The following is a 24,716-nucleotide window of genomic DNA, read 5'->3' as shown; positions in this document are numbered from 1 at the left end:
CACATACACTAAAATTAATCCATTTAATCCAAAAGTTCTGTTCTTCTCTATGCTTAAGGGCAAAATATGACAAAAATCCATAATCCTGACCAATTCCTCCATTATATTGTGATACCATGTAATAGATTTTACTGATAAAGTTCACAGTACAAGCTCTCCTTACAAATAATTTAGTGGGAGTTAGGCATACTGACTACCTCTTATGTCATGAATAAAAGGTTAAGTTGACTTTTTCACTTTCACTGTAGAGCTGTAAAAGCAATATAGCACATACTGTTTTTTTTTTTTTTCTTGTGGGGGGGACAAGGTCTTACTCTGCTGCCCAAGCTGGAGTGCAGTGGCTCAATCATAGCTCACTATAACCTTGAACCCTGGGGCTCAAACTATCCTCCCACATCAGCCTCCAGAGTAGCTAGGACTACAGGCATGTACCACCATACCCAGCTATTATAACTTTTAATTTTTTTGTAGAGATAGGGTCTCCCTATGTTGCCCATGCTGGCTTCAATTGCCCAGGCTGAGTTCAAACTCCCAACCTCAATTGATCCTCCTGCCTCAGTCTCCCAAGAACTAGAATTACAGGCATGAGCCACCATGCCCAGCCTAGCACACTCCTTACTAGTAATCTAAACTTGGTTTTGCTATTACTCACTGTGTGACCTGAAACTACTTTTACAACCTCTGTGTATCAATCTCCTCAGCTGTAAAATGAGGCTAAACTTGCATCTATCCCCTAGGTTTAGTGTGATAAATACATGTGTACATATGTAAAATACACATACAGCAGTGTCTGGCGCATAAGGAAAACACAATAAATATTAGCTACTGCCTTTAGCAACTACTTTACAGTGTTGAGAATCAAGTCATTTCTTGCTGTCAATTAGTTATGCTTCTCAGTTTATGTATATGTTCATTTCTTTTTCTTTTTCATTTATTTTGTTCTAAAAATCGTAAGTCAAAAGGCAATCTAGCACACTCTTGTCCCTCAGATGGCATGTTCAAAGACCACAACATAAACTTACTGATTAAATGCTATTTTAGGGAGTTAAATGTCACTTGGAAACCAAGTAACTCTAAAAAAAATGCATTTCATGATGAACATGTTAAAAAATAGTATAATAACTTCAAAAGTGATCACTAAGCAAACAAAAAATAAAATGCAAACGATCTACCTAATTAAGATAGACAAATGCTTATACATCATTTTACAAAATTTTTATTTGTGAAATTAAGATACTGTTCTATCTATGCCATTGGGTTTTTTGAGGATTATAAGTGTTAACTTACAGAGTGATTAGCAGTGTCACACAACTGAAAGAACCTAATAAATGCTAGCTAGCTATTATTAGTGGTAAAGTGAAAAGTAATTATCATAGGACAACAATAAAAACTTCATGAGAACAAAAATTTACTGTTTCAGAATTAAATAGTTATCAATGACTGTCAACCAGGGATAATTTTATCTTCTACCACAGCTGGGGTAGGTATTATTGACATCTAATAGGTCCAGGCAGATGCTGCTAAACATGTGATAATGCACAGGACATCTGCCCACAACAAAAATTATCTGGTTCAAATTGTCAATAGTGCCAAGCCCAAGAAACTTTGTTTTAGGTAAACACATTTTTGTTTATCTCTAAAGTATTATGCCAATTATGCCTTCTTTTGAACTCTGTAGACTATTATGAATATATAAACAAAATAAAGAGAAAGTTAGGTTTTTTCCCTCATTAAAACTGGCAATTTGAAAAAAAATTAAAAATTATCACTGGAAACATTTCCAAATTAGAGAACATGTAGTCTAACTATAATATACTAATGCTAATTAAATAATAGTGAGTGAAATTTAAAATGCAAATATTTATTAGGTATTAAACATTTAAAATTGACATTATTTTTATTCACTAAGAAGACTAAAAACAGAATGATATATGAAGAGATGTGGATTGAAGAAGTTACCTACTTGGATCAGTAGATGTACGTCTCACAATTCTACATTGCTAGAGGACTCATGTGATTGGGAATGTTATTCAAAATATTTTTAAAACTGTAAAACAGCCACTCAGCAATCAAATAGGACATCTTCCATGAGAAAGGATGCCAGTCATAAGCAGTGAAGACAGCTTTATAGGTGCACACCTGCTGGATATCAGTCCTATATGTAAGAATTTATGGATATTAAACTTAAGAATTCTGGTCAGTTCTAAACCCACCCTTCATCTTTCACTTTTCCTTTTTAATAAGCATTTGCTTATTCATTACAATAATTTTTCAAAATTAAGGTGTTCACCTACTTCTTACATTTAATACCAGTGTTCTTTACAGGATATTTAGGCTATTAAGGAACAAAACAAGAATCACGGTTAAAAAAAAAAGTAATTTCTACACAATAAATTTTAAATGGCAATTTACTTTTGCAAGTTTCTCATGATATCTTTCAAAGTGAAGTTTTTGGCCGATTGGAGAGGGCTAATAATCTGACTCTGAGTTTGATCAAACAATATTGGAAGTAACAACTTATTAGATTTCAACTAGCCATCAATTAATAGCTTTTAGTTTTAACAGAATAAAATACTGAATAGCAGATATTATTTTATAACATATATAAATATTATGTATATATATCAGAGAATCAGAGTTAATGAACTTGCTTTTTCAAAACTTCTACATTTATTTGTGTATAAATGCATGTTTTCATATATATACTCTTTCATGCCAATATGCAAAACTTTGCATATACATGCGTACATTTATATTTAACTTTATAAGGAGGATCTCAGATAGCTTACTAAAAAAGACATATGAAAAAAGTGAAATATGATTTCAGGACCCAGGTCTAACGTGAATTTTAATGTAATAAGCATTGATAATCTGAATATCCAGCAACATACTGATATATCAATGTGAAAGATTTAGGTATCTTGGCTATATTCTAGCTCTTACCCCAAAAAACAAAACAAAACAAAAAAACCCAGACTAAAGTATTTCTAACACTTTTCTACAAGTAGAAACCAAAAAGAAATTTTGGTATAGTCTACAAGGCACTAAAAATTTAATTAGCCAGAACATTAAAGGACCTCTATGTTCATGAAATTTTACTATTGGATAGACACATATAAGTTTAATTTTTTAACCTTCTTATGCTACAGGGTATTTTTTTTTCATTCTAATAACAATGGGTTTTGTTAGGAAAAGCAAATTGACCTTAATTTGCTCTGTCAAGACAGTTTTTTCCCTCCTATTTGTATTATAGTGAGAAAAAGTCTGGATAGAATTGTAATCTAGAGAGACTATCTAATTTTTCAACAAAGCTTCATGGGGTGGCATTACCGTAAAATCTGGTTCTCCACAAAACTAAAATATTGATTTTGTCAGTAAGCGTTTAAGGAATTGATTAAGTTCTGGGAGACTGACTCATACTAACCCACATTGGCAAATAGGTTTGGACTGCAGTGCTAACTAAGATCCATTTGCTATAGCTGCTCAGTACAGCAGGGCAGATAGTGGTAATCTATGGTTTTGGTCTGCAAATGGAATTAATAGCACTTGTAGCATGTATTTGCCATTTATGTACTAAGCAAATTAAATAGAAATCAGCATATAAATTGCTAATTTATTTATTTGCAATAAATACATCTCTCTAGTGCTTAGAATGCATGAGCTCACCATTCTCCTGGCTTCTTATGTGATAGAGTAGGAGCAGAGCTCAAAGAGGTACATAATTTTGAAAATCATTTCAATTAAATCTGATGAATTGTGCCTGACATACTACAGAGAATACCTTCGTATGTTAGCCTATCCTTGCCTTCCATGACTGGTGTCTTCTCTAAGCAGCAATAGACAAACACTGCCAAATTCCCATTTTTAAATTTATCATTAGGTCCAGTCTAACTACACCCTTTGTTTTTGAATCACCTGTATAATTTCATGGAGGGAAAACTCAATAAAAATTTAATTATTCTTGGATTCATTTACATTCTAGACTTGCATTGAGAAGACTACAGCAGGTCATGGTAAGAATTTTTGAAATGGTCAAGAATTCTCACTTACAGCAGAACAATAAAGTTTTGATATGAATAACCTAGGGATGTGTAACTCATACATTGCCAATAGACTTTATTTGATTAGGTTTCAGGTAGCAACTTTGTTTTCTTTATTCTCAAGTCCCTTTAGGAGTAGAGAGGAGTAATTTAACTGTGTCTGTTCTTATGGTTTTATTATTTTGCACACTTCATGTTTACAGCATTTTCCTTATGAGTCTATATCCCTTGGGGTATGGAATCATATACCATTCATTATTGTATTCTTACAGCTCTTCCCACACTGACTTGCATAGAATAGCTTTAAATATATTGTTTGAATAATTGAATAAGTGAAAAATGGATTAGAGAAGGATTTCAATTTTCTTGTCTTGAAGGTTGAAGCAACTGTGATTTTATATTTAAAATAATGGTACAATTGTCACAAATATTCAGATATTTTCTTGTTTTTCCACAATTATTCAAATTATTGCTTGGATAATAATTCAAATGGGGAATAAAAATGATTGACTTATTTAAGAACTTAGTATAAAGAAAAAACCAGCAGTAGATGTTGCAAAGTCAAAAATTATTAAATAGACTATAGGCTGTTAGGAGAAGTTAGTAGCAAACTGTCCACCAATATCAGTGTCCCAAGTCAGTGGTCACAAGAGGGGTAATTTGGGTCTGTTTTATTTGGAAGTTTAGACTCATTGGAAACCCGTTCTTTGCTTAGTTTCCATGTTCAGAGAAACCTTCTGCAAGTTAAACAGCTCTCCAATCAGAAAAGAAAAGCTTGATGCTGTCTCAGGCCTCATTAACAGAAGCAAGAACTGTCATATACAATTTAGGTCAAACGCAAAGTAAAATAAATTTAAGACTTTCTCATCAAAAAAAAAACAAAAAACAAAACCCACATCTGTGGATTGACTAGCAACAGAGCTGCCTTTCAATACAAGCTTATAAAGCTAAAGTTAAAACTCAGATTTGAGAGCAGTTTAATAATAATTGATAAATATGATACAAGGAAATATAAACTAAATCACGGATGAATCACTGCCTGTTAGAGATTTTTTTTTTAAGCCAGTTATTTTTTTTCTTACAATTCCATGCAATTGTAAAAACTATATTTATATGGAACAGTTTGTTTTTGAGTGATTGGCCACTATCTGCTACTTGATGACCCATAACTATTGGGCCCATGGAAGGAGTTACAGCTTTTACCATAGAATCCAGCATCATGAACTTTTGTGATCCTGGGATCACAGGAAGATTCTTATTTCAATTAATTCACCAGTATAACCTTTCCTTTTCTTCTAAAGTCATGTGCTTCATATTAGAAAATAATATACAGGTCATAGCAATAGGATGCAGCACAGAGATAATACTTTCAAATACACTAATCAACTCCCACTTTATTAATGGGTACTGGAAGCTTCTATTATTCTTTCCATTTAGACACACTGATCTTGTGTTAAAATGAAGTGTTCACCATACGGAAAATAAAATGTAACTTTACCTCCACTTTACATTATGCAAAACAATTAATTTCAGATGAACTTCAGATTTCAATGTAAATGATAAAACAAGTTTCTAGAAAAACCTTGTATGTAGATCTTCATGATTTTGGAGTAAGAAGCATTCTTTTAAAAAAGACAAAAAGTACTAACTACAAAAAATTTAATAATTTGGACTACATTACAAATAAGAACTTCTGTTCATCAAAATTCACTATTCACAGGGTGAAAAGACAGACAGAAGAGAAGATTTTTAAAATACATTCACTTGACAAGAGACTTTTATCCATTATATTCAAAGGGCTTCTACAAATCATGAGGGGAAAGAAGGGGGGACTATAACTTCAACAGGCACTCCATAAAAGAAAAATATCCTCAAAGCAAATAAATATACAAAATAAACCATCCGTCAGAAAAATGCAAATTAAAATCTGAATCTAATATATGTCCAGCAGTTAAAATAAAATGATGACGACAGAAAATAACAAGTGTTGGTGAAGAAACAGAAAATTGGAATGCTTTCAGTTACTACTTCAAATAGTAAAATTGGTATAAACACTTTGGGAAACTGGCAGCATCAGCTAGCATTAATATGTAACATACCTTACGCGTACTCCTTGAGCTAGCAATTTCATTCCTAAGTATATACTCAACAAAACTACAGACATATCCAAAAAGATGTATATAGAACCCCTATTTGTAATGAGCAAAACTATAAAAAAATCATCAACAGAAGTATATAAATTCTGTCTTATTCATATAACAAAATATTTTGAGGCAATCAAAATGAATGAATTTTTTCTACAAACTTCAACATGGATGAATCTCACAGATATAATGCTGAACAAAAGAAAGAAAACAGTATACACTGTATGATTCTATTTATATACAGTTTAAAATCAATCAGAACTAGTTGAATAGTGTTAAAAGTCAGGATACCTTTGGGGAGATCTTAACTGGAGGGTGCATGAATGAGAAATCTGGGCATGCTAGTTATGTTCTGTTTCTTGATCTGGATGATGGTCACACAGAAATTTGTTGAGTTGTAAAGTTATATGCACTATATTATAATTGCTTCATCTTTAAAATTGTGCATTGTATAATGTCTCCAAATAATTTATTTTAGAAAAAATGTGTCATTTAAATAACTATCACAGCAATTTGAGTACTCAGGGCACCCTTTTTATTATTATTATACTTTAAGTTCTGGGATACATGTGCAGAACGTGCAGGTTTGTTACAGAGGTATATATGTGCCATGGTGGTTTGCTGCACTTATCAACCCATCATCTAGGTTTTTAAATTTATTTTAATTTATTTTATTTATATTTTTTGAGACAGAGTCTCGCACTGTCGCCCAGGCTGGAGTGCAGTGGTGCAATCTCTGCTCACTACAAGCTCCACCTCCCGGGTTCACACCATTCTCTTGCCTCAGCCTCCCGAGTAGCTGGGACTACAGGTGCCCACCACCATGCCCAGCTAATTTTTTGTGTTTTTAGTAGAGACGGGGTTTCACCATGTTAGCCAGGATGGTCTCGATCTCCTGACCTCATGATCCACCCGCCTCAGCCTCCCAAAGTGCTGGGATTACAGGCCTGAGCCACCGTGCCCAGCCCCCATCATCTATGTTTTAAGCTCTGCATGCATTAGTTATTTGTCCTAATGCTCTCCCTCCCCTTGCTCCTCACTCCCTGACAGGCCCAAGTGTGTGATGCTCCCCTCCCTGTGCCCATGTGTGCTCATTATTCAACTCCCACTTATGAGTGAGAACATGGGGTATTTGGTTTTCTGTTCCTGTGTTAGTTTGCTGAGAATGATGGTTTCTGGCTTCATCCATCTCGCCGCAAAGGGCATGAATTCATTCTTTTTTATGGCTGCATAGTATTCCATGGTGTACATGTGCCACACTTTCTTTATCCAGTCTATCATTGATGGGCATGTGGGTTGGTTCTAAGTCTTTCCTATTGTGAATAGTGCTGCAAGAAACATCCGTGTGCATGTGTCGTTATAGTAGGATGATTTATAATCCTTTGGGTATACACTCAATAATGGGATTGCTGGGTCAAATGGTATTTCTGGTTCCAGATCCTTGAGGAATCACCACACTGTCTTCCACAATGGTTGAACTAATTTACACTCCCACAAACAGTGTAAAAGTGTTCCTATTTCTCCACATCCTCTCCAGCATCTGTTGTTTCCTGCCTTTTAATGATCGCCATTCTAACTGGCATGAGATGGTATCTCACTGTGGTTTCAATTTGCATTTCTCTTACGACCAGTGATGATGAGCTACAGAATGGGAGAACATTTTTGCAATCTGTCCATCTGACAAAGTTCTAATACCCAGAATCTACAAGGAACTTGACCAAATTTACAAGAAAAAAACAACTCCATCAAAAAGTGGGTAAAGGCTATGAACAGACACTTCTTAAAAGGGCACCCTTTTGATGAGTGGGAGTCATTCTGTATCTACTGAGACAAGCTACCTTCCCTTGTTTCCTAAATCTTCCCAAAGGCTTATTTTTGGGAGCTGCATACATATTTGAAATATGTAACTTTGCCTTTTTGTTGTTTGACAGCCTCAAAGTTCTTTTTTTCAATGAACCTAGGGTATAGTACAATACAATGAAAACTATTTCATAAAGTATGTTTAAGGAATACAAGATAATAATAACCTTTTCTTACTGTGAAATAAAAGGATGTCATGGAACAGTAGGGTTCCTTTCTGAAAATTTGAAGAAAAAATGTAAATTGGAGACAATATCTATTGCTGTATAAATAGTAAAACTTCCTCCTTTCAAAGAATTGGCGTATCTTCTCAAACCCAAACACTAAAGACCATGGCCAAAATGTCTAATTTACATAGAATTTTTTTGTATTGTTTCTGGAAAGACTTTAATGTACACAGCAACAAATGCAACATTATTCCTATATAAAAACATTTTTTTCAAAATATCATTCCAATCTATATTTAAATAAAACCACGTGAGCACTGCTGTTTCACTATATTCATTTCAAGGACACTTACAGATACATTGTGTAACAATTTTCTGCCAATATCACAGCAGGTTTATATACTCAGCTGCATATAACTGCAGTATTTTTCTTAAAGCTTTGAAACTCTTGAATGAGAGGTGGAGCACTAAGTGTAGACATTTAATGTATTAAATTTCTAAGACTTCAAAGGGAGCATAATTAACTCAATGCTACATAATTTCTCTAGGGACACAAAAAAAAGAAAAAGATGCAAACAGAATTGATATGCTTATTTTTCCCCTTAGCAATTACAAGACAATGCTAAGTGAGCAATTTCTTTGATAAAACTCATTCTTCTGACTTTAAAGTTAATATTTCTCTTGAATATTTCAATAACTTTGCATGCTAACTTATAAAGTATAGAAAACAGTAGGGTTGAAAGTTCTGCTATTCCCCTTTTACTAGAATTTCTCCCCTCAACTTCTCCCTGTTTAAGGCACTTGCTGAACTTGGTTGTGTCTCTGACCTCATCATAACCTTTAGTTTCTCTGTCTTTCCTAATTTCTCAATCCATCAGTTTCTTTCTAGCTTCATTTGCCTTTCTATCATATAATCCATGGTAAGCCGTTTTCAATAAATTCTTTTTGGATGCAAAAATTCTGCACCCCTTTGACCTGCTAACAACCTGTTTGACCAGTTTCAAACTCTGGGTGTCCTCTACAATCTTCAGAGGTGCAGAACATAGCTGGAGGAAGTTAGAGAAGAACGTGAGTTAGATCTAGAGAGGCCTTTAATTTATTCAACTATATATTTGGAATTCAACAAAATATTACATATTATATTTTTCAAATCTGAAATGCCATGATTTAATATTGTTTCATAAAATCTATAAAAACTGGTCTTAAATGTCCCTTATCTTTGTTGAGCTTTAATCTCTAAAAATCTGAAAGAATATTCTGGACCTTTCAACTCAAGAAAGTTAAAGGAGATGACTCCCAGAGTCTCATGAAAATATGAAGAACTGAATACGTATATGAAGCAACAACCATGAGAAAAGGAACAGAGGCCATCAGAAAAGTGTTTTGCCTAAATTACTGAAAAATAAAAATGAAGCAGTGATACTTGATCAGAGGAAGCAATGATATCTGGTGAAGCAGGGTGGCAGAAGCCGTAGACTAGAGACTGTCATAAGGGCAGCAATTAAGCATCAAGACCTCTACCTGCAGAGTCATAGAAGTCTTGATAGTTGAAAAGGCCAAATAAAAGGTAGGTGTGAGATGGAGAGCTCAAAATACGGGAACATAGAGGATTCTCGTCATTCACAGTAGCGAGGTTCTATAAAATCCTATGAATGCTGTGTTTATGAATACTGAATCATTGCTTCTACGGGAATGGTTTGGTTCTTTGTAAGCCTCTGCATTTTTTGTATTTATATTTAAAAGCACTTTATTTAATATGCATTGCTGATTCATTAACATTGAACTCGTGGCCAACAGCACTATAACTCTTGCCTATACATAGCTTATCTAACACAGGTATTTTCTGTGTGATGCACATCACAGCTTTCTTGTGCTTAGGGACACTAGACCAGCACTTTAGCACTATGTTTGGGAGATATTTTAAACAGGGAAATCACTGATAAAAGCACAAAAAATTGAAAAAGGCACTAAATAAATAGATAGAGAAAAGAACACTTGTTTATCATAGAGGAGCTAAAACAAGAATGCAGAGAGCAGCTTTATTTGACCTTAATTACAAACAACTCAAGTTTTTGAGCTCTGCAAATATATGATCATGAAAGTGCACTGAGTATTGATTTTGGAATTACAAATAAAGTTTAATGAATAGGTGAATTTGCAAAAACAAAATCAGTTAATAAAGCAGACTGATTGTACCTAAATGTATGTTGATTCTCACATGCTGTCACATGCAAAATGTTCCTGAAAGCTGACATTTATCCCTTGAAAAAAAAAGTAAGAAGCATAGGATTCTCTTCTAAATAAATAGGTGAATTTTCTAGGTGAATTGGGGCAACTAATGTTGCCATTATTATCCAAGAGCAAGGCAACATAAATACACATGCAAAAGCTAGCACTACCTCCAGTAAAATAACCATATCCACCTTCTATCTACTCAATCTAAATGATCAAATTACCATTATGTAATAAATTAATGCTGTTGATGTTCTGAGGTAAATAATTTTTTAACTTAGAAATTTATAATTAGCCACATTATTCGTCAAGGATGAAGTTAGAATGAATACATTTTCATAAGTGAAAATAATAACAATGATTGTGGATGCTTGTCATTCACAATAGTTAGGTTCTACAAAATTCCTATGAACACTGCATTTGTGAATATTGAATCATTGCTCCTAGGGGAAATACAGAGTTTGGTCCCTGCCAGCCTCTGGTTTTATGCATTTCTATTTAAAGGCACTTTATTTAATATTCATTGTTGATTCATTATCATTGAACTTGTGGCCAACAGCACTATAACTCTTGCCTCTACACAGCTTATCTAACACAGATGTTTTCTCTGTAAGAAAAAAAAAACCCTCTTCCTTCAGAAGTTACTTCAAGATATTTCCCAGCAAAGCCGGAAACTAAGAAATTGTTAAGACACAGGAACCAGGAATTTGTGGATCTGACCCACTAGAATTTATCTGATTTTAAGGATGCACCAGAAACAGAGCAGGAAAGGGGGTCTCTGGGAGGAAAGGGTGCAGTCAGGAAATGGGGATTTTGGAGATTTGTTATTGAAAACAGCAATTTAGAATTTTCATAGCCAAAGATGAAGAAAAAAGTAAGAAAAGTAATAATTCAAACAAAAAACCTGAAGCTGAGTGATAAAAAACTAAATATAATCATATCTTAATACTTTGTTGTACAGTGAACAATATTTATAGTGATAAAACATAAGCAAATTATAGATTTTCATCTTATAAAGCCAACTTTTAGTCAAGGCATGAATAATTTATTTCTGGTAACAGTATAGAAAATACATGCTTCCAACACACTCAATATAAAAGTAAATCTGTGGGACATGGAAGCTGAGAGGTAGAAGAGTGGAAAAATAGTGAACGAACTTTTACAACTAGTATATTGTCTTTACAGTTACTATACTGTCAACAGTAGTTGGTACGGAAATAGAAGTGTAACTGTGTTATATAAAGTTATTTAAAATTGTGCTATAACTAGTAATATATTGAGAGGATGTGCAGGTGTAGGTGAAGGACATGAAGTAAATCATCACTTATTATATAAGAAAAGGTAGGTAAGAGATGACAAACTAATAAATCAACCAGTAATATTTACTAGAGTAAGTAAAAATTAAAACAAAAAAGTTAAAGAGCTAAGAGTCATTTAATCTACTGATATGGTTGGCTTTGTCCCCATCCAAATCTCATCTTAAACTGTAGCTCCCGTAGTTCCCATGTGTTGTGGGAGGGACCTGGGGGAGGTAATTGAATCATGGGAGCAGTTTCCCTCATACTGTTCTCTTGGTAGTGAATAAGTCTTATAAGATCTGTTGGTTTTATAAGGGGTTTCCCCTTTGGATTGGCTCTCATTCTCTCTTGCCTGCCACCATGTAAGACATGCCTTTCACCTTCCACCATGATTCTGAGGCCTCCCCAGTCCTGTGGAACTGTGAGTCCATTAAACCTCTTTTTCTTTATAAATTACCCAGTCTCAGGTATGGCCTTATGAGCAGCATGAGAATGGACTAATACATTTACAAAGGGAATATTACATAACCATTAGATATTATTAGGAACACATCATATGTCTCAATAGAATGATCTAGAAGTTACTAAGTTTAAAATTCCAAGCTCAGAATTTAAACATAGTACATAACTATTTATGTAAGAAAAATAATAAAAATGTGTGTGTGTGTGTGTGTGTGTGTGTGTCTGTATATACTTGGAATGCCACATAAGAAACACTATTTGCCTCATGAAAAGGAACTCAGGTGTTTGAGGAACAGTGGCAGGATATTACCTTGTTGAACCTTTTAAATTTTGAACAATGCACATACACAGGATATGCTAAAAGTAAATACAAATTAAATTTTAAAATAAAAAATAAATACTTCTGAAAAGAATAACTGGAGGTAGAAATAAATAGACTCTTGTTTTTTAATTTTAAAACCCTCAGTAGAATTTGATTTTTTAATTCTGTTCATATATCATACACACACACACACACACACAAGCACACACAGACACATTCTGAATTGTTTGCCCACCATTGTTTACCTGATTAATTCTTATTTATTTTTCAAGAGTCTGGTGACACAACTTATCTGTGAAACTTGTTCTGACCCTGGCTAGGCTCTCTGTAGCATGAGTCAGTTCTCCTACGGTATTCCAGAACATCATTGATCCATCATTATTATAGAATTTTCTTTCACATAGTAATATTTAATTATATGCTGCCTCTTCCACTAGACTGAGTGAAACTCTAGGTCACACAGAAATAATTTCTCTTTGTGTCTTCAGAATTTCAGTGTACTCTTTCGAATTTAGTTCTGCCTGTCTTTTGAATGAACTGCTCCCAGCACTAATAGGGTCAGCCTATTCCCTACTCAAAAGAAACAATCCTAGAACCCATCGAGGAGGTGGGATGTGTCTGAGAACAACTAATTGAGGAACAGGAACCATCTTGCAGGTCAGAGAACAGTACAATAGGGTGAGCTTAGGCTAGGATAGAGGTGGTGGTAGTTCACATTCTTTCTGCCATTCCTACATCATTGCTTAAGATGCCTGTGGAATAACTGGTCCACAGTTTGGAGACATAAAATCAGTGATTATAAAAGATAAGTTACTAAAAAAAATGGTGGATGAGTGGGGAAAGACAGAAAAGTCTTTAAGGAAAGATAATAGATTTTATGTGTTTGGGGACCAAGATGGAAGGGATACATTATTATAAGTATAGAGTTCAGGGTCAAGGTTGGGGGACAAGGTGAGAAGTTAAGATCATATCAGTTGAAATTGATTATCAGAAATACAAGGATTATCAATGAAAATTCCTTTAATGAAGTCTGAACTAATTCTGTCTACCTTTGAGGCAACAATTGTAGGTTATCGGTAATGAGTAGTAGTCCCCTGGCAGAGCTTCATGAATTCTAACACTCTGGGGTCTTAGCTCAACAATATTCTTTTTCCATTCTACAATCTCCTCTTCATCACTGGTTGCTTTCCCAACACCTGTGTGAAAAGGCTCAGCTTGTTTTATCCTAAAAATGAAACAGATATCCCTGGTTCTGATATCAGTCTCATGGGATTTTTAAAAATTGTAAACCATAATTTACCCTTACTTTCGTCACCAAACTTCTCAACAGGGTAGTCAACACACCCACCTCTACCCATTCCTTCCCTAGCCCTTTGCCTTCTTGCTGCATGCCCCGCCTCCGTGGTTTTGTTTATGGTCTTCCTGCTGCTTAGAATGTCCTTCCCACACTTTTCTGCCTGATCCAATCCACATGTCCTTTAATGCTCAACTCAAGAAGCACCTCCTTCAAGATACCACCTATAACAAGCTCCTTCCTCAACATTTCATGACTGTATACTTTACCTCTGCCACCAGACATGGCTGGCTCTGGAGATCAGCGTAGATGTATGTGTTCTGCCATTACATGCATCTTGTAATGCTGATACTCTTTCATTTTCCTTCTCCAACACCAGGCTATAAACTTGAGAAAAGGAATGGGATCTTTGTTGCCATTGTATCGCTAGTGCCTAGCATAGTTTCTACGATGAACTGGAAAACCAATGAACTAGTAAATCAATGCGTATTAAACTGATGAAAAACAAATAAACTACATCTCGAGCACTGACCTTTTTCCTGGTCTCCAGTCATGCATTTATAACCAACCTGTCTGGGAACCAAGGTTAAGTGCACAAACTCTAGAGACAAACTTATTGGAATTAATCCCAGATCTGTCTCTTCCTAGTTGTGTCATCTTGACAACTTAAACCCTGTACACCTCAGTTTTCATATCTACAAAACAAGGATGATGTTAGTACCAACTCAAAGGCTTTTTATGAAGATTATATGAATTCATTTTTTAAAAAGGTCTTAGAAAAGAAAGCAGTAAGTAGCAAGAAGATAGTAAGTACTATAAAGGTGTTAAAACATAGTTAAGACCACCTGAAGAATCCACTGCCAGCTCAAATTTTACAGGATCCAAATTGAACTCTCAAACATACTCCTCTGCCTTATTTGCTCATAACAGCTAATGGTAACTGTTATGGGTAAAGTTGTGCCATCACTACCTCCTTCTCAAATTTATATGTTGAATTCCTAATATCCGGTACCTTAGAATATGACCTTATTGGAGATAAGGTCTTTACAGAGGTAATCAAATTAAAATTAGGTCATTAGGGTGAACCCTCATCCAAACGATTGATGTCCTTATAGAAAAAGGAAATTTGGATACACAAACAAACACGAAGAGAAGAAAATGTGAACAGACATTGGAAAAAGAATTCATCTACAAGCCAAGGAGGGAGGCTTAGAACAATTCCTTCCCTCACACCCCTCAGAAGGAATCAACCTTGCCAACATCTTGATTTTAGATTTCTAGCCTCCAGAACTGTGAGATGCAAACTTTCTGTTGTTTAAGCCAATGGCAGCTCTAGCAAAGGAATACACTAGCATTATCTCTGCTATAATGAACTACCCAAGATGGGTCATTTATAAATGAAAACAGTTTAATTTTCTCACAGTTCCACATGGCTGAGGAGGCTTCAGGAAACTTACAGTCATGGTGGAAGGAGAAGTAAGCACCTTCTTCACAAGGAGGCAGGAGAGAGTGAGAGCGCAGCGGAAACTGCCACATTTAAACAATCAGATCTCATGAGAACTCCCTCACTATCATGAGAACAGCATGGGGGAAACCGCCCCCATGATCCACTCACCTCCCACCAGGTCCCTCCCTCAACACGTGGGAATTACCATTCAAGACGAGATTTGGGTGGAGGCACAGAGCGAAACCATATCATCACCACTTCTGTTTTATAAATTCCTAACCCATGACACGAAGTCCAGTTCAAATACACCTGCTCAGTGAGGTTTTCTCTGATCTCCAACAAAAATGACCATAGATGCTTCAACCTCCTCTATTGCAATTTTAACATCCTAATTTATATTACATCCTCTGTGTACTCACTCCCATCTTCCAGATTTGTGTTTCTTAAAGGAAAGACCCAACTTCTTTAAAATTGGAAATATTTTATATTATGAAAAAATGTAGTAGTTCAATAAGATTCTCTAAGTCATTTGCTGAACTCAAAAAGTAAAATGTGTATAATTTGTCTTTAAACTGCATAATGAAGTTTCCTATTAAAATGAAAAATTTTATATTACTGACAGTTTTCCACAAGTTTTACCCTTCCTAGTGATTTATATTCTGCCTTATGTTTTTTGATACCAACTATATTGTGAGTGTCAAAGAACTTCTAACATGTTCCTAATTTGGAATCTTTATAGCAGTACTTCAGGAGCTAACAGAAGCATAATAGTGAAATGAGGCAAAAAAAAATGTATTAAACAAATAAATTCCCTTCCTCAAATTTAAAATATTTTTTAAAATTCCATGTGAAAGTTTGTAAAGCCATGAACAGTTCTATCACTATGTAACATTAAAAACTTGAAGTGGGGCAAAAAGACATGACAATAAACTTTTACAAGGCAATAGCAGGCATTTTAGAACATAGAGATATTATACCAATCACTAGAAAGTCTTAATTGTATTTTTACTAAGTTTCAGAGCTTCTAACTAAATGAACAGATACAATTAAAAATTTGAGGATGCAGCATCATAAAATATACACTAGTCATCACTTTACAGAGTTTCAGACACTTAATTATTTGTGTTGGTACAAAGTTCACAGAGAAGATATAAATCTGTATATGTTTTGTAACAGTAATCATGTTTAGGCAATAATGTCCTGATTCAAGTAATTATTTTTTCAGAAGTAAAATTTTAACTTACAAAAATTACTAAGTATTAGTTAGAGAGCTGTGCACTTGTGAATTTATTCTTGATCTTGCCAGATTCATTCAGGTCAACAGCACTTTTAAACTTCTATAAGACTTCTTAAAATTGTTCTATGTGCCTAAATATATATAAACACAAGTGTTCTCAGCAACTAACTGGACAGTAAGGGGTAAATGAGACAAGCGAGGCATTCACTATGCTACCTCCATTAGTGTTAACAAGAAGTGTGTAGTTAATTCCCTCGCACTGCTCTTAATTTTCATCTCCTCTGTAGGGTCTATTCCAAAGCTTTTAATTGTTTTATACAACTCTCACCCCAAGACAATTTTCACTTACCTCAGTAATGAAGGATTTGGCTGTAGCAGGATTCATAACAAGGATCGCTCGCCTAAGAGTGTCTCGATAGCGATTCAGTTCTTCTATTCTCATGGTGTCAAAGAGAGTGGTGATCATTTTATTGATGTTGTTTTCTACCTTCTGAAGTGCAACATCCATTCCCTGCTGAGACACTTTGTCCAAGAACTCCTGTATTCCACGGATATCTGGAAACATCAAAAGCCCATCAAAATACGTGTGAATTATTGTACAGAAAGAAGGCATAAGCTATTTCACCTATATCAGAATAGATTATTGTTCCACACTGTAGGCTGTCTAAAATTACCAACTGAGTAGCTGATGGAACTCTCAAGTATGTTTAAGGTTTGGTACATTTTGAAATGTTCACATGAAAAATGTAGGAATTGTTATTTTTTAAATGGATTTCTTTCTATCTACATGGAACCTAAATGATGTCAATCCTAGAAATGTTGGGTGAGGGCGCACGGAGATGGTTGGACAGATGCCCCATTTCTCTAGAGCAAAACAAGAAGAAGGGAAAGACATTCCCTATTTTCCTTAGCATTTTAAAGAGTAATATTAACCTCATGTAAGCATGAATATCATTGATGACTGATGAATCTGAATCAAGATTATGAATGTTTCTTAAAATAGGCAACAGTATCACTAAACTTGACTTTTATCAGTTAAACAGAAAGTTTCAAAAGGTTATCTTCAAAGGGCCTCAGGTCACTTAGACCACAAATAAAAGCTGCATTTTAATCTATTTAATTAGTATTACCTCCTTAGCTAAATTTGGAAAAGTTGGTAGGAGATACCAAGTTTGCCTTAGTAAGGAGAAAATACTTAATGTGCAAAACATATTTTTTCAAAACATATTTCAGCATTTTAGAAAATGTTAAGTAACATTTTTGATTGCATGATGATCAGCAAAATATTTACATACTTATTCCAAAATAAGCAACGTTCTAGAAATTTATCAAATTAAAATATCCAGTGTCCACGTCACACTTAAATAAGAAAAGTAAAATTCAATCTAAAGAGTTTATCATTTGTACTTTCATGTGTATTTAAGTAACAATAAATGTCTGAAATATCACAAATATTTCTTCTTAGTATCAGATTGCTTGTTTATAGAAGAAGATATCTGAAATAAGTATCTGGCACAATACAAGCTTAATATAGATTATGCTATAATCTTAATATAGTAGATTTTCTTTTACTATATCATGAACTATATTTTTCATTATATATCCAAAGAATAAAATATTTAAAGGGCAAATACTAGAGAAACAAGTAAATGGGATTGTAGGGAACTTATGAATAGACTAGATCTCAAAATCCTTAATAGTGTGTGCTTCCCTGCAAGTAAAATTTGCCTCTCAAGGTAATAGTTAATTTATGTATTTTTCAACATACAAACCAGAAAAAGCAGTAAGTAAATCCACAGAACAGGAAAACAAATAGCCAAAAATTTAGAAACTACATTTACTCTTATAAACATTTATATATGCAAGGTTACAAATTGACTAAAATAACAATTTTGCTTTCTTCTTCTGATTGCTTTCATTTCAAAATAGTTGTAAATATTATATGTTTACTTATCTGATGACTTTAAAAATCTTTACAACATATATACTGTATAAACTCTATCTTACATTTCCTATCATTAATTATGTGGTAAACTCAGGATGTTACCATCAAAGCAGGTTAAAAGAATAAAATCCTCAGCTAGGGCAGAGGATGAGATAAAAGAGGTGGAATAATAAAGGTGTTATGTATTCATTCAATATCCAAGTCAGAATGTACATAAAGGTGTAAGACTCTGAACCATGAATTAAGCAAAGGGTTAAATTTGATGGAATTTGGTTGACACTGGTAGAGGTACAATAACAAGACTATGTACATGCTAAGCAGATGTTCTTAAACTTTGATGTGAATCAGAATCATCTGAGAAACTTATCAAAAATACACAAGCTTGGGCCTCACCCCAGAACCAATATACCTTTAGAATACATGTCAGAGGCCCATTGTGGTGGCTCACACCTGTAATCCCAGCACTTTGGGAGGCCGAGGGGGGCAGATCATGAGGTCAGGAGTTTGAGACCAGCCTGGCCAATATGGTGAAACCCCATCTCTACTAAAAATACGAAAATTAGTCAGGTGTGGTGGCACACGCCTGTAGTCCCAGCTACTTGGGAGGCTGAGGCAGAAGAATCGCTTGAACCCGGGAGGTGGAGGTTGCAGTGAACCGAGATCATGCCACTGCACTCCAGCCTGGGTGACAGAGTGAGACTCCGTCTCAAAAAAAAAAGAAAAAAAAAATACATGTCAGAGCAGACAGAGCAGATTATTGATTTCAAATTGTAAGTTTTTCTTTATTTGAGTTACTTAAATTGTACATCTGAATACAAGGCAAACAAAACAAAAGTAACATTGAAATAGATCCAAGATGCTCAGAAAACAGAGCATGACTAGAGAATAAAGTTTCAGATTACTTATTCTCTGTGAAATCTTCTGATTACAAAAATAAAATACCAGTACTAGTTTACATTTTCACTTTGAGAAAAAACTTGTTCTCCAAAAACATTTGTTGAATATTAGACACAATGCTAGGAGCTAGGAGCACATCAATGAATACCCATTCAAACATTAAAACAGACAATAAACAAGTAAACAAACTAAAACCACAAAGCACACTAAGTGTTTGGAAGAAAACAATGAATGCATTGGTAGATGATAATAGGGTGAGGAGGAGGATATATTTTACTTAGAGGAAGGTTTCTCTGCAAAACTAGTATTTAAACTCTGAGGTAAAAGATAAGAAGACATTATCCAAGCAAATAGATAAGGAGAAAAGGCAACAGCTCAGAAAATGCCCAGGACATTAAAGATCCTGTGGATCAAAAATCTACAGGAGACCACTGTGGTTGCAGCCTAGCTAGTGAGACATGAAGCTGGATGGAGAGGAAGAGTCAGGTTATGTAGATCTCTGTGAGACACAGGAAGAGGTTTTAATTTTATTCAAAATACAGCTTTAATCTATTGAAAGTTTCAAGTAGAGGATCTGCCTTAAGTGGATGACTGGATATGTGAGCAGAATGAAAAGCAGTTTAAGTCTGGAAGTGACGTGTTTGATTGCATGTTTTAAATTGGGGCTGGGTGTGCTGGCTCATGTCTGAAACCCCAGCACTTTGGGAGGCTGAGGTGGGTGGATTACTTGAGGCCAGGAGTACGAGACCAGCCTGGCCAACATGGTAAACCTCGTCTCTACTAAAAATACTTGCCCAGGCTGAGGCAAGAAAATCTCTTGAACCTGGGAAGTGGAGGTTGCAGTGAGCTGAGATTGTGTCACTGCACTCCAACATGGGCGACAGAGTGAGATGCCCCCTCAAAAAAATTTTTTTAATAAATAAATTGATCTAGTAAATTAATTATCCTTAATTTGAAACTATATAACGTTTTTTAGCTTTAATTTTTGACCAGAGTGATACGTATACTGAAAAGTGATGTGACAAAAGACCACTATAACCCCTCTGTTTCCTAACACTGGAATTCTGGTTGTCACTTCTTAGATATGTGACGGTAACATTTTTTGAAAATTTCTCCTCAACTGTAAATGAAGAGTTTATTTGTTTATATTTATTTTTGAGACAGGGTCCCACTCTATTACCCCGGTTGGAGTGTAGTGGCATGGCATCAGCTCATTGCAACCTTCACCTCGCAGGCTTAAGCGATCCTCCCACCTCAGCCTCCTGAGTAGCCGAGACTGCAGGTGCACACCTCCATGCCAGGCTAACTTTTGTATTTTCGGTAGAGACAGGGTTTTGCCATGTTGGCCAGGCTGATTTGAACTGCTGAGCTCAAGCGATCCACCTGCCTCGGCCTCCCAAAGTGCTTGGATTACAGGCATAAGCCACCACTCCCAGAAAAAAATATTTATCTTATAGAAGTCTTCAAAGATTGATTTTGCAAAAGTGTCTGTGTGTGTTTTCTGTGTATATACAAAATCTAGTGTAGGGTCTAACATATTGTAATGCCTTTATTGTTAGTAACAGAACATGACTATTTGTTAAGAGACCACCATTCTTCCCACCAATAGGCCAGATTGCCTAAATTTTACTGATGGCTGGCTACCCAAAATGGCAAGCATAAATTACAAGGTAGACTCATGGAATGCAGGAGTTAAGCATAAATAGTTTTGCTTATTTGAGGAAATGACACCAAATACCCATGATATGTGGCAATTGGTAAGTTCAATGAGAGAAGATTCAGAGCCATGCTCTTTATGAGCTGCTCTGTGTAAGAGTCATTAAAACAGAGAGTAGTCTGGGCGCAGTGGCTTATGCCTGTAATCCCAGCACTTTGGGAGGCCGAGGCAGGTGGATTGCCTGAGGTCAGGAGTTTCAGACCAGCCTGGCTAATATGGTGAAACCCCATTTCTACTAAAAATACAAAAAATTAGCTGGGTGTGGTGGTGCATGCTCGTCGTCCCAGCTACCTAGGAGGCTGAAACAGGAAAATCGCTTGAACCCAGGAGGCAGAGGTTGCAGTGAGCCGAGATGGCACCACTGCATTCCAACCTGGGCAACAGAGGGGGACTCCATGTCAAAAAAATAAAAAATAAAAGAGAGTAAGCCTTTGGTTTTGTTCAATGAACACAAACATCATCACACATCACAATCATTCAGCCACATTATCTGTTTGCTGATTAGCTGGCAGCCAATGAGATGAGTTATCTGTGTTTCCAAAATAAAGAATATATGGTTCCTGACCTCAAGGTGCTTCCAGGTGAGTGGGTGTGACTAGATGCTATTTATGGATAACAGAAAGCTAAAAGAAGTTTCTGTAGTTTCCAGTAATTTATGCTACTGACCAGATAATTACATAACAACAGGTGGTGGAAGGCTGATTAATTGAGTTATTAAACATAAGACTGGGGGAGGGGGAAGATGTTTTTTCCATGGCACTATAAAGGAACTTGTGGTAGGCAGAATATTGGTCTCCCCAAAATGCTCACATGTTAATCCCTGTAATCTGTGAATATACTAGATTACACAACAAAGACAAATTAAGGCTGCAGATAGAATTAAAGCTGTTAATTGTCTGATCTTAAAATAGGGAGATTATCCCATATTATTTGGGTGGCTCTAGTGTAATCACAGTCTTTAAAATTGGAAGAGGGAGACAGAACAGGAGCATCAAAGGGAGGTCTAACTCCTGAAGAATGTGTTGAGACTCAGCATCTTCAGAGAGATGCAAGACTGCTGGCTTTGAAGATGGGGGAAAGAGATCTTGAGTGAAGAAAGGTGGGTTGTTTCTAGAAGGTGGAAAAGGCAAGGAAATTGACTCTTCCCTAGAGCCACCAGAGAACACAGCATTGCTGACACTGATTATAGCCCACTGAGATTCCATTTCAGACTTGTAATCTAAAAAATACTGGCTAGCCATATGTAGAAAGCTGAAACTGGATCCCTTCCTTACACCTTATACAAAAATTAATTCAAGATGGATTAAAGACTTAAACGTTAGACCTAAAACCATAAAAACCCTAGAAGAAAACCTAGGCATTACCATTCAGGACATAGGCATGGGCAAGGACTTCATGTCTAAAACACCAAAAGCAATGGCAACAAAAGACAAAATTGACAAATGGGGTCTAATTAAACTAAAGAGCTTCTGCACAGCAAAAGAAACTACCATCAGAGTGAACAGGCAACCTACAAAATGGGAGAAAATTTTTGCAACCTACTCATCTGACAAAGGGCTAATATCCAGAATCTACAATGAACTCAAACAAATTTACAAGAAAAAAACAAACAACCCCATCAAAAAGTGGGCGAAGGATATGAACAGATACTTCTCAAAAGAAGACATTTATGCAGCCAACAGACACATGAAAAAATGCTCATCATCACTGGCCATCAGAGAAATGCAAATCAAAACCACAATGAGATACCATCTCACACCAGTTAGAATGGCCATCATTAAAAAGTCAGGAAACAACAGGTGCTGGAGAGGATGTGGAGAAATAGGAACACTTTTACACTGTTGGTGGGACTGTCAACTAGTTCAACCATTGTGGAAGTCAGTGTGGCGATTCCTCAGGGATCTAGAACTAGAAATACCATTTGACCCAGCCATCCCATTACTGGGTATATACCCAAAGGACTGTAAATCATGCAGCTATAAAGACACATGCACACGTATGTTTATCACAGCACTATTCACAATAGCAAAGACTTGGAACCAACCCAAATGTCCAACAATGATAGACTGGATTAAGAAAATGTGGCACATATACACCACGGAATACTACGCAGCCATAAAAAATGAAGAGTTCATGTCCTTTGTAGGGACATGGATGAAATTGGAAATCATCATTCTCAGTAAACTATTGCAAGGACAAAAAGCCAAACACTGCATGTTCTCACTCATAGGTGGGAATTGAACAATGAGAACACATGGACACAGGAAGGGGAACATCACACTCTGGGGACTGTTGTGGGGTGGGGGGAGTGGGGAGGGATAGCATTAGGAGATATACCTAATGCTAAATGACGAGTTAATGGGTGCAGCACACCAGCATGGCACGTGTATACATGTGTAACAAACCTGCACATTGTGCATATGTACCCTAAAACTTAAAGTATAATCATAATAAAACAAAAAAATACTATTAATAACTTGTATTGTTTAAGCCTCTAAATTTGTGGTAATTTGATACACCAGCAATAGAAACTAACATAGAACTATATTTTCCTCCATAAGTCTGTATTTTTCCAAATTGTAATCCACTGAGTTTTATTTTGGAGTCATCTGGAAAACTTGTCCAAATACCATTTGTTCTCACTAATAAGCAGAAGCTAAACATTACACTACACTTGGAGATAAACATGGGAACAATAGACACCAAAGACTACTAGCCGGGGGAGAGAAAGTTGGGGGCTGAAAAATGAATTGGGTACTATGCTTACTTCCTGGGTGCAATATACCCATGTAACACACCTACACACACACCCCTTGTACCTAAAGTAAAAGCTGAAACTTAAAAGAAAAATGAAGATTTTTGCTCAACCCCATTTCTATGGGATCAGAAACACTCAGGAAAAAAACAAACAAACAAACAAAAAACAAGGGATTTTCTCTCACTTGATGCTTCTTAAGAGACTATTTGGGAACCAGTGCTCCAATTTCTTAAACTTCTTTGTGTTACAGACTCTTTTGAGAAAATCAAAGATTATGAATTCTCTCTCCTCTCAGTAAATGCACACACTGAAAACATTCTGCACACTGCCAAGATTATAATCTCTTAGTCAACTCTGCTTGCCTCCCTTAAAAGTAGTTATTGGAGAACCTGGATAAGCATATCGTCCCTGATGTTAGTGATTTTTTTCTTATCCAGACTGTATAAGAGGGTAAGGTATAAACATTTCCATGCTAAAAAGTAATGTGAGGTTTTGTTTAAAAATAGAGGAAAATTTTAGATAAAAAGATAGCAAACACATAAATACTTGCCCTGAAAACCTTTCATTGTTTTAGTTACTATTTAATTGTCCTTCAGGCCTAAGAAAAGCAGATTAACTGTAGAAGGTTAGGTTCCCAGGAAGCCGACTCTGGGGTACAGACTGGAGACTAGAGAGGCTATCAGGGACTGCTCTCGGGAATAAAACCGTGCCACAAGGGAAGGGAGCAAGAAAGAGCCAGCAGAGGGAGGCTACGATGCAGTCTCAGCGAAGACCTGCAGGGAGCTCTGGAAGTGGGATGGTCTTCAGAGTTATCCCAAGTTAGCGCTAGTGGAAGGAGGAATTTTACACCCCTGTGAGTCCTTTGGTGAGGTGGTTCTCCTAAGCTGAGGGTAATT

General features: G+C 35.7%; 1 protein-coding gene across 1 annotated transcript in view; it reads right to left on the bottom strand.

Annotated features, from left to right (window-relative positions):
• The window catches only part of GRID2 (glutamate ionotropic receptor delta type subunit 2), a 1,455,891-nt gene that overhangs the window by 631,101 nt on the left and 800,074 nt on the right, over positions 1-24,716 (bottom strand). The window contains exon 4 of the mRNA XM_031010484.3: positions 16,853-17,058. Coding sequence (XP_030866344.1) covers positions 16,853-17,058 — 206 coding nt within the window. The remainder of the gene's footprint in view (positions 1-16,852; positions 17,059-24,716) is intronic.

The sequence above is a fragment of the Gorilla gorilla genome, chromosome 3, assembly GCF_029281585.2.
Source record: "Gorilla gorilla gorilla isolate KB3781 chromosome 3, NHGRI_mGorGor1-v2.1_pri, whole genome shotgun sequence".
NCBI lineage: Eukaryota > Metazoa > Chordata > Mammalia > Primates > Hominidae > Gorilla > Gorilla gorilla.
This window is presented reverse-complemented; position numbering and strand designations above follow the sequence as displayed.